The following is a 12,023-nucleotide window of genomic DNA, read 5'->3' on the forward strand; positions in this document are numbered from 1 at the left end:
TCGAACACCCCACTCACCAGCGAATCCTTACCGCCTGCCCTAGCTTGCCGATAAGAGAGGCTAGGACCAAAACAAGCTTATCTATGCCTCCGCAGGGACCACCTACAGGACGATTCGGCACCATGCAGGGCCTTACTACGTAGGTACGTAATAGGTAGATGCCTCCAAGTGTGTTCCAATACTGCTACTGCTACTGCTACTACCTACCTGTACGTACCTGACTATGCCTTCTCCACCTAAAGTAGGTACAGGCAACGGGCAGTTACCAATGATGTAGGTAGCTACAAGCCGCACTATCAGGTTCCTGGGATAGGTACCTAGCGTAGTGAGGTACCTACCTAATATACAGGTAGGAGTGGGCGTTACCCTATTAGTGCGTAGTACACACGTGGAGTCTGAGAAGGCAAGCCTCAGGTAGAGGTACCCACCATCAAACAGCCAGCCTGTCTCCAGCTACCTCCTACCTGTCGGTACCTTAGGTACGTAGGTACGTAGGTACGTAACCCTTCCAGCCCGGGCAAGGCTTTGTGCGACGGCAACAACAGCAGCTAAATACGTGTAGCGCACTACAGGAAAAGCAATTAAAATAAAATAAACCAGCGTAAAAAAAAAAACCTGGCTGCTTTTCCCCCTTACCTCCGTTTCAACCCCCCCAAAATAATCACCGATCGAGTCACCCGCCAGACAAATTTCTCTATCTATACCTATGCCACCACCGAATCTCCTGGGGGGTGGTCAAGCCACCACGGCGTTTTCGACGTCTTCGCACCTGCGGTACTACGCTCACATATGGATGCCCATATTGCCTGGATCCGGGCAGGGTAAGGCATATTGCGCGAGGGAGGGGGGGGGCTGGGGACGAAATGAAGAAAGCCAGCTCGACCTGCGGAAATTTACAGGTGCAAGACAAAAGTTGATAATAGGTACTTACTAAAAAGGCCAGACGAGCAAGAACCAAATGGTACCAAGATCTCCGACCGGTTCTTAGACCTGGCGAATCGTGTCAGAGCTAGAGCGTAAGCAAGGCGTACGGGACGAATACATCATTGCGTGTTTCTTCCCTGATATGCGAGAGTATATGTAACGATCCCAGCTAAACTTCCGAGACGAGACGGAAACGCGAGGCACGACAGCCCATCTGCGATCCGCTCCCCCCCCCTCCTCCTCTTTCTCCCCGCATTCCCTCCCAGGCGGGGAGGCGAGCGAGCACGGACTTCTTCCTTTCTATAACCTCGCCGTCCATCCCTTGGCCCTCGCTCCGCCTCTTCCCCCCCTACGCCGGCTATCTATCCGAGAGACGGCCTACGGCTTTGCGCCCGCGGTCTTCGAGGCTAAGATGTTACCCACGTTCTCCGTGGAGATCTTAGGTATGTTCGACGCTGCGGAGGGGGAGAAGGTGTTCGTCAGCCAGGCCCGGAACGCGTGGTACCTAGGTTATGAAGAGGACGAAGGCCGACTACTAACGCTGCTCGTACTCGCGCGGCCGGTCGCCCACGTCCGTGACCGCGCACGCGATCGCCACTAGCGCGTCCGGGAAGCGCGGCGACGCTTGGCAGTACGCCGCCACCATGTCGTTGCCGTTCGTGACACCGCCTATTCCTCGGTTTCGCACCCGGGAACCCGGGGGATACCTAGCGGTTAGCGGGGTGAAACCCAGCAGAGTGCTAGCTAGTAGCCCCTTTGCTACGGAGCCGCGTCACGTGAAAGGGGCGGCGGGGGGGCAAGAAACTTACCGCTCGACCACAGATTCCCGTCCTGGACCCAGCGGTACCGGTCGCCGACGAGCTCCTTGACGCCGTAGTCCTTGGCGCGGATGAGGTCCTGGGCGTCGCGGGGGCCGGCGGCGACCTTGCCCCGGAGCAGGCCGGCCTCGCCGACGATGAAGATGCCGGTGCACACGCTGAGGATGTCGACGTCCTCGCGCGCGCCGTGCGCCGCCAGCCAGGGCAGCGACTCGCGGTCGATGGGCTCGAACGGGTCCGGCCCCGGCACGATCACGATGTCGAGCTCGCCCGGCGCCACCTCCGGGTCCGAGTAGCGGTGCGTCGACACGAGCTTGCCCCCGGACGTCACCGGGATCGGCCCGCCCGCTGGCCCCGTCCCGATGTACCGGACCTTGACCGACGGCGCCAGCTCGACGACCGAGCTCGGAAAGATACCCTCTACCATCTTCATGTCTACGCGGAAACGGGGGGGGATGATATAAGGTTAACCCATCTATATCCGTGTTGCCAGCCCCAAAGGGGCCGGACGAGAAGGCGGAAAAGGAGGGATTGTCAGTATTATTCACGCACTGGTGGGACGTTAGCTACCCAGCTCCTGCGCGAGAAGGGGAGAGAGGCCGGAGGGGACTAAGAGGAATAGCAAGACCGAGGCTCCTCTCCGCCGCCTACCACGCCCGCAGACTCGCGCCCACTCACCATTCGTAGTCCATGGTCCCGAGGACGTCCACAGTCGCCGCGTCGAGCATCTGGCACTTCCGGGGGATGAAGACGCCGACTCGGACGGTAGGCCGGGTGTTGGTGACAGGGCTATCGTTAGCCATCGTGTCTGGATAGCAATATACCGATAGGTAGTGGAGGTAGGTAGGATTGATAAGTATAGAGCCGCAATCGATGCTCTGCAGATCTCTGTGCGGCGCGAGCGAGGGTAAAAGAGTAGATGAATACGTCGGTCGACAGAGCAGAACTGGTTCCGGATGGGCTCTCAGCAGACTATTACAGACGAGCGGGAGCGTGAGCAGGGTATTTATCCAGCGAAGTCCCTTATCCCCCTCCCTCTCCTTCTCCCTCTCACTCTCTCATATCCGCTCTCCGGCCCCCCCGGCCCAAACAAGGTTATCCCCTCAGATCTCTCTCTCTCTCTCTCTCTCTCTGCTTCTAGGACGTGCCCCGCCAGATCCGTGTAATGTGATTGGTCACCTTGGCTCCGACGTGTCTCGGGAGGAGCCAGAACAACGCTTCTCCCCTTCTCCCCTTCCCCCTTCCCCCTTCCCCCTTCCTGCCCCAACCGCACGCGGCGCCACGCTCGCGGGGAAAGAAGAGAGAGGGTCCTAGGAGGCTAAGCTCGGCTGGCTGGTAATAGCCGTCCGTCACGTGCGTGCGTGTGTCCTTGACCTCCCCCCTAGGCGCCTGCTTACCTACCTACCTGCCTGCTTGCGCCCGGGGAGTGTTCGAGTAGCCATCGTCGTACGCAGGGAGGGAGGGAGCGACACTGATTCCATACCGTCCTCCTTCTCTCTCCCCACGCCTCTCGCGTCGGCGTCTTTGTTTCCGCTTCTCGACTAGCTGCCTACCGTGGTAAAGGGGGTGTACGCGGCAAGGGGGAAAGTGGGGGAGGAGCGTGAAGGGGAAAAAGGAAGAAGGCCAGAATTGGAATCGCAATCGCCCGTCGTATCCGTCTCTCCCCATTTGTCTCGAGCAAGCAGGCCAATTGCGTCGTTCCGGCTTCGTGGCCGGCCGGCCCGGCCGCCTTGGAGCCCTCCTTTGGGGCTGGGGGGGGGGGGAACTTTGGCACTGCCACCATCCATTCTCTTTGTGGGACTCTGCTCTGTCCCCCGACGTGCTCCGGAGATATACAGTGATCCAAATCTGACAATGCGGTGGAACAAAGTCGAGGTCGCGGGCACGAACAAACAACGGACAATGCGGCTGGATGCAAGTTTCCTTAGCATCGCATATGATATTAGGCATCCACACGAGAGCAATGAGACGTATCATGTATTGTTGAAAGCTTCGTCAGTTCACTGCTTTACTACTGTCCTCCGCCGCCAGCGTTTTTTGAGCATCCTGGACCTTGGGTCCTTCGTGCTTCCTCGCCCGCTGGAGACAGACTTTTTCGTATGTACATCATCAATATTAGATATTACCGGGCCAGGTTTGCGCATTAGGTCAGTTCGGGTCTCCCCTCCATCGTAAACCCGTTCCTCGTCGTCCTCGCCGGGCTAGCCCGCCCCCAATCGGACAAATGCGCCTCGTCCGCCGACCGCGGCGAGCGTCGGCTTCACCTCTTCGACGCAGTCTTCCGCCCGCCACCCCTCCCCTTGCCGCGTAAACGAATGCCGGCAGGAACGTCGTCTCATTCCCGCGTGTGCTCCTAGAACTCCGTGAGCCCTGAAAAAAAAGTATCCCCGTTATCTAGAATGCCAATGCCGATGCCATGCATATCAACATCATGTCCTCTATTTACACACGCTCCTTGGAGCTATTCTTTCAAAAACTCGGAAAAGGCTGCGAGTCGGTCGTCAACGGGTGGACGGAGAATCGAACGGAAAGCGCGTCACAGGCTCGGCTACCAAGAGATAGCCGGCCTCGACGGATATTATTAAAGCGGCGACGGCCCCGGTCGCTACGCCATATCTGCGATTAGAGACTTCGCACGTTGGCGCGTGACCTTCTTGCTGACCGTGTATACTAGGTCGACGGTGAAAAAGTGCATAATCTGTGCCTGCGCGGTCGGGATGGCACCGTATAGCGGCGCGACGAGAGGGACCATGACGTAGTCGATAAAGTTCTTCTTGGCTTGCCGGCGCGAGAAACACATTCCCTTGGCCAGACCGGCCTCGTGCATCTCCCTCTCGCGCGCGGCCGCGCCGATCTTGTGGAACCGCTCGTACAGGAATAACAATAGCGCGACTACCATAAAGCCGCCCGTTCGCAAAAAGTTGCAGATGCTGAAGATCCAAGCCAGCTGGTGAGGGTCGGAGCCGCCATCGGTAACCCAGACATACAAGGTTGAGGCAATAACCAAGATGGTCGTCTGAAGCGGCAGGAAGTGGGCCTCGAAAAGACGGTGAAACAGGTATACTATGCGTGCCCAGTCGGGCTCCTTCAGAGTATCGGTTGTCACATCAGAGAAAATTCCGCTCTCCATCGTATGTTCGGGGTTCATGTCTAACTGGGTCTGGGTAATGAACGAGTCGGAAGGGTTGTTCCTATTTCGCGTTAATACACATGCTCAAAGGGGAGGAGGTGCATTTACGGTGAGCCTTACAGGGCGATGTGAAGGGGACGGAAAGCCCTCGACGTGTGCTTGCGCTCTTGCCAAAGCTCGGCGAACTTGCGAATAGCGTAGCCGGAATCGAGGCCTCCCCACATGTGTCGTAGTGCTTGCTTGTAGCGAGCGTTCATGTCATTGTACAGTCCTTGGAAGCCCTCACCGCCATTGCCCTTGACGTTGCTCTGGCTGACGGCGCTCATGATGGTCCTGACAGTCAGGTTTCCGTTCAGCGCGAAGAAGCACTTCAGGTACATGTGCAGATCCTCGCCGATAGCCTCGGGGTCGCAATCCCAACCACCGACACGGTCGACCAGTTTGAGAGGCAGGGAGTAGACAGACGTCGGTGGGGCGATAGTAGACCCGCGATACAGACCGGAAAGACCAGCAGAAGCCCACAGAATATCAGCGACGCGGACGATAGCCGGGACGTCGTGGGCATTGCGATCGAACAGAATCGGCGCGGCGTACAGCGTGGTGTGTGCTGTTTCGGGGTACGATAGGTGCATGTCGGTGAGCTGGGCAAAGTAATTAGATGATAGGTGGCTGTCAGCTGTATTGAGAAGCGCGTGTCAGCTTATTGGTGCGAAGTACGATTACCCAAAGAAACCCCCGGAAAAGCGGCGAGGTCCCAGTGTTATGTGACGTATATACGTACCATCAATTCCAGTAACGATAACATCCTTCCTAACGGCCATAGAGTACTTTTCGCTGAGCTTGCGTGCAGCCCACGCAACGTTGCTGCCTTTACCGGGGGACTCGCCAGGGATGTCGGAGGGGTGCAGGGTAAAGTCGATTGAGCGGAACTTCTTGACAAATTCCTGAATGAGGTTCATGGCCTTGAGCTCGACGTTGTGCTCCCGCTGCTCCATTGCTAGGTAGATCTGTGAGTCCCGGGTTAGCCCACGCTGAAAAAAATGGCCACTTCAGGCGCCATGCGCGAGGGGGTACGGAGCCGAGCCATTGCATCTTCCGCGCGACCACCAAGTCTAATTCAACCCGGCGGCGAGGGTAGGCTCGTGTCGAAAAAGCTACTTACGTCGTAAGAGTATCGGGCGGTCGGGTGCGATGCCAAGACGTCGAGCGTCTCCCGTAGGCTATCAACTTCCTCCTTGTAGTTGGGGATGATTATAGCGTGGACGATACGATCGTGCTCGGCATCCCCATTGTCGCCGTCGGTGTAGAATTCAGGCTCCGTATCGCCAGCTTCGCTACTCGTAGTCGAGGAGGGCAGGGAGTCCTCCTTGGAAGAGGTCAAGGTCTCGGAGCTGGAGAGGGAGGTGGAGGATCCGCGACGACGATGGGACAGCTTGATACCCCTCAGCGACTTGCTCTTTAGCGCCTTGCCCAGGGATTGAGTGATGTCGACCATTGCCCAGCAGGAACGGATCGGGAAAGCAAATACAAGCATATGGATGAGTAGGCAGTAGTAGGCGAAGATGATGGTCCATATCCCACCGCCCTCCGCCGACAAAGGCACGGTCGAGGGGTGGCTTAACGAATCTTGTTGCGCATACTTGTATTCGTACCGAGATGCAGCCGCTTCCTTCGAGATAACCCAGTAGCTGAGGGCCATAGTCATTAGCATCGCCAGTCCTCCCGCTCTTCTCGAGCACCAAGCGAAGAGCGACATGGTGACGACGTGATTAATTGATTCCCTAGAGCAGGCTTCAGGCCCAGACAGTAGAGGCTCAGTGGTGAAAACTAAGGAGCGGATTGACGACAGCGGCGTCGAGGAATGAGGATAAAGAGGAAGGAAAGGGAATAGAATAGGGGGAGTAGGTCGGGAAAAGATAACACAAGAACGTTAGGTGGGAAGGGTGTGTGAGTGTAGTAGCGGAGAAGAGAGAGGGGGGGCTGGGCGCTCTTAGAACGCGACGAGAGCGAGACGATCTTGCACAAGCTAACACAGGAGTACCTGGGTTACGCTCTCTCTTGGGTTACAACACGGCCGGTGGAGAAGGGGGGGGGGGCAGGTGTTGAGTGGGCAGAGGAGGAAAGGAAGAGAGGAAAAAATTAATCTGGAGATGGCCAGACAGGGAAGGGAAACGGAAGAGAGAGAGGGAGAGAGAGAGAGAGAGACAGCTGGGAAAATTACTAGGTTAGACCTCATGAAGGTAATGACAATTAGGGAAAAGGGGAGCCTTGTTTAGTATGACGAGAAATTAAATGGGTAGGGATTCTGCGCCCCAAAGTGGACAGTACCTAGCTCTGACGACGGGAAGGGGTTTCCAGTTGCTAAGGTATTCCAAGCATGGGCCCAGACAGCTGGTCTAGCGGCGAGATAATAAGTAAAATTATGCATATGACGGTTATGTACAAGCGACCGGGGAGGTACATGGAAGTGAAGGGATACCCCTGCGCGTATCGGTGTAGATACATGTCTCGTATACATGCACACGCGGATTGGGGATTGGCGTATGCACCTAACAGGGGCTGTAGCGGACAGGGCTCTTCTTTTATGGGGCGGGGACAGGCTCAGGTCCCATCGTCAGAGAGAAAGTGCACCCCACCTGCATTGCGTATGAGGGTACGAATGTACGGTACAGGTAGATAGGTACATCCTAAAGGTAGGGGCACTCTGTGTCTACGTACACACGCTTCCTATGTACCCGTATCGATTAGGTACCTTGGTGCCCTACATCGACCCATTCGTCAATCGCCACGGTGGGCCTGGACGATGCTTGAGTTCGTTGCTTGGGTCCATGGGTCAATAGGGCTTATGGTGTCTACGGCCTGGATAGAGCAGGCCCTGGATGGAGCAGGCACCTAGCGGGATAAGGCATGATCAGATAATTCGATGTTCTCCCGGGGGGAGGGGGGCTTGGAGGATACGGCGTTTCGTCTACATACGGATGTACATGCTGATTTCTTAGGAGGTAGTGCTGAAGCTGCCTTAGAGGCAGGTAACTCGCTCGAAGCACCCTTATTCATTTAAACCGTAGGCAAGCGTTACTACCGCTAAGTTAGGCTACGTAGGTATTTTCTTTTGGTTCACTTGGTAAGGCTCGACAGGCAGGGATACCAAACAGTGTGCAGTGTTGGTACATACCGTACAGTTACAACCATGCACATACTATACCTACCTATCTACAATAACTGCATATATATATTGCTTCCAATGCAGTGATAGGCTATAGGTAACTTTAGATCCCGCTTCCATATAGCCTTAATGTACCTACTTCCTACCTCGTCTTTTAGTTCTACACGCGTTACCCTCTATATAGAGAGAATAGATATGGTATATTCGCTCGCTCTTCGGTATCTGATGATGACGATTACCTATACAGACTGGAAGTTTGCCTTCAAATGCCCGAAACAAAGAGATACTCTGCTCTTCCTACGCTCACATCCTCTGAATAGACTTTCGAGCCTCATCCTCGACTCTTTAGTCGGAGTCAGATCAAGTCCATTTCAAACCACTGCGCGTACGTGCCTAAGTGCCTGACTTTTGAGGGAGGGCATAAGAGTGTGTTTTTTTCCCTTTCATTTTTAAGTATGCTACTTCAGACACCACATAACATCTCCATGCAATACACTACCTAATATAGTCGGCGCATAAGGAATTGATCCGCTGAACACTTTGTCCTCTCCATCCTGTTAGGTGGTAGAAATTCATTACTATGAGTAAAATCCTCAAGTACACATATTAGAGGTATGGCGTATTGTCCTATTACCTGAGGTTCATTACGTACCTAAGCAATTATAGGTGCGTATTATAAAGTCCTAGCTGTAAGCCGGAGACGTAGATATGTAGGTAATTAACGGAGCCTACAATATATTGCATAGGAGCCTAGCTGTCAAAGGGACTGGGTACCTAATGTATGCACACCTCCTATATGCCCATCTGTTGAAGGTACCAGTTAAGGCAAGGTACGAGACACATTTAGCTTGACAGGGCGAAACTCGCATATAGTACCCTATATGGTGGTTAAAGAATGCCTAGTGGGAGGCATTGCCTATTCGTATATGTATGTAGGTGCGCGTACGCAGTATTGATGCTTCGATGCTACCTGGCTCCGCGCCGGTGCAGCTCCTCTGCCCCTGTAAGCGTAGTCTTATCGCCGTCATTTATCACAGAGCTGAGTTTGCTGACCTACGCACAGGCAAATGGACACTCGAGCTGGGTGTAGGTAGATAGTACACATGCTACGTTTATCTTTATACTTCCACCGCTGGCTTCAATCGCCTCATCACTGCTGAGTTAATGCCTACGTGTGGCTTTTGTTACTTATTTTACTGCACGGAGGATATTTGAGCTGTGTACATAGGTACATACCTATGTAGTCGTCATCCAAGGGTTCCACATGCGATTGTTGGCTGAATCACACATACCAGGTGCTTGGCGAAGCAATGAATCGATTCCCTTACGTACATATACGTGGGCGTCTGTATATGTCTATTTATATTCGTATATCGAGGCACACGCTTTTTCAGAAGAAAAAAAAAAGAGCGTACGTCCACTCTGAGGTACCTACTACCTGATTATGTACCTATCTTCTATAACAACACAGGTACCTAACACACGTCGAATGTCGTCCAGTTGGAGGTATTCAGGGCAAAAGGCGGGGCCAGAAGGAGCAGTTGCACGTGTACATAGACAAGTTCGACACAGCCCATTCCGCTCAAGGCTGACCCGCCGGTCTTGATTGGGAGGTAGAGAAAATTGTATCGATTCTTGTTGGCCGAGCGGGGTGTGTCGTTTCTTGGCTTCATCCATCTCAGCCTCTTTGATCGTAGAGAACGGTTGGAGAGACGGAGGAAACAAACGAAAAGATACCTACCAAGAAACCGCGACGCGTAAGATGTCTTGGATTCGGAAGAGGAAAGAAATATCTGCCTATGTCTTGCGGTGGCCGTCGATGCGCCATAGGTATATACCTAGCTCGCTCCTCTTGGTTTCGTCGGTTAGCCAACTTCGACTTCACCCTCCCGTAAATTGCCTAACACGCCTACGACCTCCTCGGCGAGGTTACAGTAACAGGCGCGCTATATGTCTGTAGGTGAGGCATATGACTCCATATGGGCACGCCCGCCCGCACCCACCCTACTCTCTGTCCGTCGTCTAGTTTGACGCCTCGTGCTAAACCCGCCTAGCCGGTATTTGTAGATAAGTGCTGGCGGCCTTCCCAATCCCAGCCACTGGTCTCGGCTTAGGGTGACCGGTATCACGGCTCTTCTAAAATAACACAGCGCCGACTCGCTGGGGCCGAGCCAATGCGACCCCTCAGGCCATGCCGCTCCTGGCACTGGACGTTATTCGCGTGCCTAACACCAGCCATGACACCATCCAGTCGATCCTTCGCACGCACCGCACACGCTCACACACATACGTTATCACTACGATGAGTACCTAGCACACGTGTGTACGCGCACCGCTGCAGGCCCAACCAGTGCGGCCACACATGCGGAAGCCAGCTATACGTAGTACTGACGTTGTTGTTCCCTATAGCCCACAAAGCGCCTCGTCTTGTTTCGGGCCGCTGCGCCACAGTATGACAAGCTAGAACTCGAAGGGCAAGAACAAAAAAGCGAGCGAGAGACCCTTGATTCACAAGAAAAGGAACCTCGCCCCCTCTCCTGTGGACAATGGCTGAGCCGAAGGACGGCATTATGAGCAGTTCCAAGCTTGTCCCCCTTCCGTCTCTCTGCCGCACTCGTACTTGGACTATATACTGCCTACACGCTAGTGCGCACCGGACGATTGCTACGTGTGCCGGAGGCTTTGCGATGTCAGACGTGCCGAAGATGTATACACTACCTACATGTAATATATGCTACACACCATCCTTATCGTGCACCTCGACATCACCATGTGGCCGCTGATCGGGCACGCGGGTTGCGTAGGCGGTGGCTTGTTTCCCTGTTTAGCCACGCACTGCTGGCCCTGGCCGGTCAGCCGCCCTTCGCCCTTCCCCTGCCGCCGGCTTCTGCATGCCATCATTGGGCGGTTCGACGGTGAGATTAGTATGTACCTATGGACGAATCACACAGACCGCACGCTCCCCCATGTCTCTCTGTGGCTATTATTCCCAATCTCGTCCACTTTTTGTTTCTCATCCAGTTCCAACCACAACGGAAGTTATCACACCGTCAACGCTATCCGTTGTAGGTGCCCTACATACTGCGTACGTGCGGGGCCCGCCTGAAGGCGAGGCACTTTGTATACCTAGGTAGGTACCTAGGTATTGCGCACGACAATACGGTCAGTACCTAGGTACCTAGGTACCTACCTAGGCAGATGTCAGAGGACCACCGTACTTATTAGCTGCAATTGTTCTCTTTGGTCGACCAGGCCGGAAGATGTACCGCATGTAGCATTGGAGGTATGCAATTAGAGGCTAGTTGGCTCGTTAGAGATTACCTAGGTACCCTTGTCGTCTTGTCGAGGTTGAACCCCAGCCCTTGCCACGGGAATCGTTCTTAAGGTACCGACATGCCGAAAAGAGTTACTCATGAGCCCTGCCCCCGAAGTTCACATTGCCTAGAATGACTGTCACACTACACGGGGAGAGAGAGACGGCAAACACAGCTGCTGAACCGCGTTATTTTAGGAGTTTATTTCCCGAGGCAATGCGAAGCATCACGCCCTGCACAGTCCTGGCACAGTGTCTACATAGGCTACGTACATTAGGGGGTACTGCCGCCTTTATGCACCCCCACCCTGGTTCCTCGATTCCTCGATTCCTCTTTTCTCCCTCCTGTCATGTCCTCCCTCCGTTCTCCTGCGCCCGTACTACATGCCTTACACGCTCGTGAATGGCGTCGTGTCGTTTGGGGCCGGTAATTACCAGCAGAGACCTCTCGACGCCTCCTGCGATGCCAAGCAACGTCTCTTCCCCCTCCCCCTCCTCTCTCTCTCTTTTCCGGTTTAGCAACTCGCGCCTCTGCCCTGGCCTGCCTCTCAAGCGATAACCAGCTTGAAACACGCCCGGAACCTATCCCCGTTGGTGTGATGGATGGCAACAGCATCGGTTCCGCATCCTTTGATTTGCAGACCTCCCCTTCGCATTTCTACCTACCCGCGT

At 54.6% G+C, this 12,023-nt stretch overlaps 2 protein-coding genes across 2 annotated transcripts; both read right to left on the reverse strand.

Annotated features, from left to right (window-relative positions):
• Nucleotides 1-603: 603 nt before the first annotated feature.
• On the reverse strand, nt 604-2,934 carry GGS23DRAFT_575112 (ThiJ/PfpI family protein). The gene is made up of 4 exons (XM_051516780.1): nt 2,422-2,934; nt 1,734-2,177; nt 1,465-1,593; nt 604-1,379 (listed from the first exon to the last, which is right to left on the reverse strand). The coding sequence occupies exons 1-4, from the start codon at nt 2,543-2,545 to the stop codon at nt 1,303-1,305; spliced, it is 774 nt and encodes a 257-aa protein (XP_051370539.1). The 5' UTR covers nt 2,546-2,934; the 3' UTR covers nt 604-1,302.
• Nucleotides 2,935-4,337: 1,403 nt separating this feature from the next.
• On the reverse strand, nt 4,338-6,763 carry GGS23DRAFT_133519 (glycosyl transferase family group 2-domain-containing protein). Its single transcript, XM_051511194.1, has 4 exons — nt 6,035-6,763; nt 5,654-5,879; nt 4,993-5,548; nt 4,338-4,933 (listed from the first exon to the last, which is right to left on the reverse strand). Exons 1-4 carry the CDS (start codon nt 6,626-6,628, stop codon nt 4,348-4,350), a joined length of 1,962 nt encoding a protein of 653 aa, XP_051370540.1. The 5' UTR covers nt 6,629-6,763; the 3' UTR covers nt 4,338-4,347.
• Nucleotides 6,764-12,023: the final 5,260 nt, after the last annotated feature.

This window comes from Durotheca rogersii (genome assembly GCF_024521655.1).
Source record: "Durotheca rogersii strain YMJ 92031201 chromosome Unknown GGS23scaffold_16, whole genome shotgun sequence".
Taxonomy (NCBI): domain Eukaryota; kingdom Fungi; phylum Ascomycota; class Sordariomycetes; order Xylariales; family Xylariaceae; genus Durotheca; species Durotheca rogersii.

Coding starts and splice junctions, on each gene's coding strand:
- GGS23DRAFT_575112 (XM_051516780.1), bottom strand. CDS start 2,545: ATGGCTAACGATAGCCCTGTCACCAACACCCGGCCTACCGTCCGAGTC. Junction 2,178..2,421: donor CGGGACCATGGACTACGAAT/GGTGAGTGGGCG, acceptor GTTTCCGCGTAG/ACATGAAGATGGTAGAGGGT. Junction 1,380..1,464: donor GCCGCGCGAGTACGAGCAGC/GTTAGTAGTCGG, acceptor CCCCCTCCGCAG/CGTCGAACATACCTAAGATC.
- GGS23DRAFT_133519 (XM_051511194.1), bottom strand. CDS start 6,628: ATGTCGCTCTTCGCTTGGTGCTCGAGAAGAGCGGGAGGACTGGCGATG. Junction 5,880..6,034: donor CCGCCCGATACTCTTACGAC/GTAAGTAGCTTT, acceptor CGGGACTCACAG/ATCTACCTAGCAATGGAGCA. Junction 5,549..5,653: donor TATCGTTACTGGAATTGATG/GTACGTATATAC, acceptor TTCTCAATACAG/CTGACAGCCACCTATCATCT.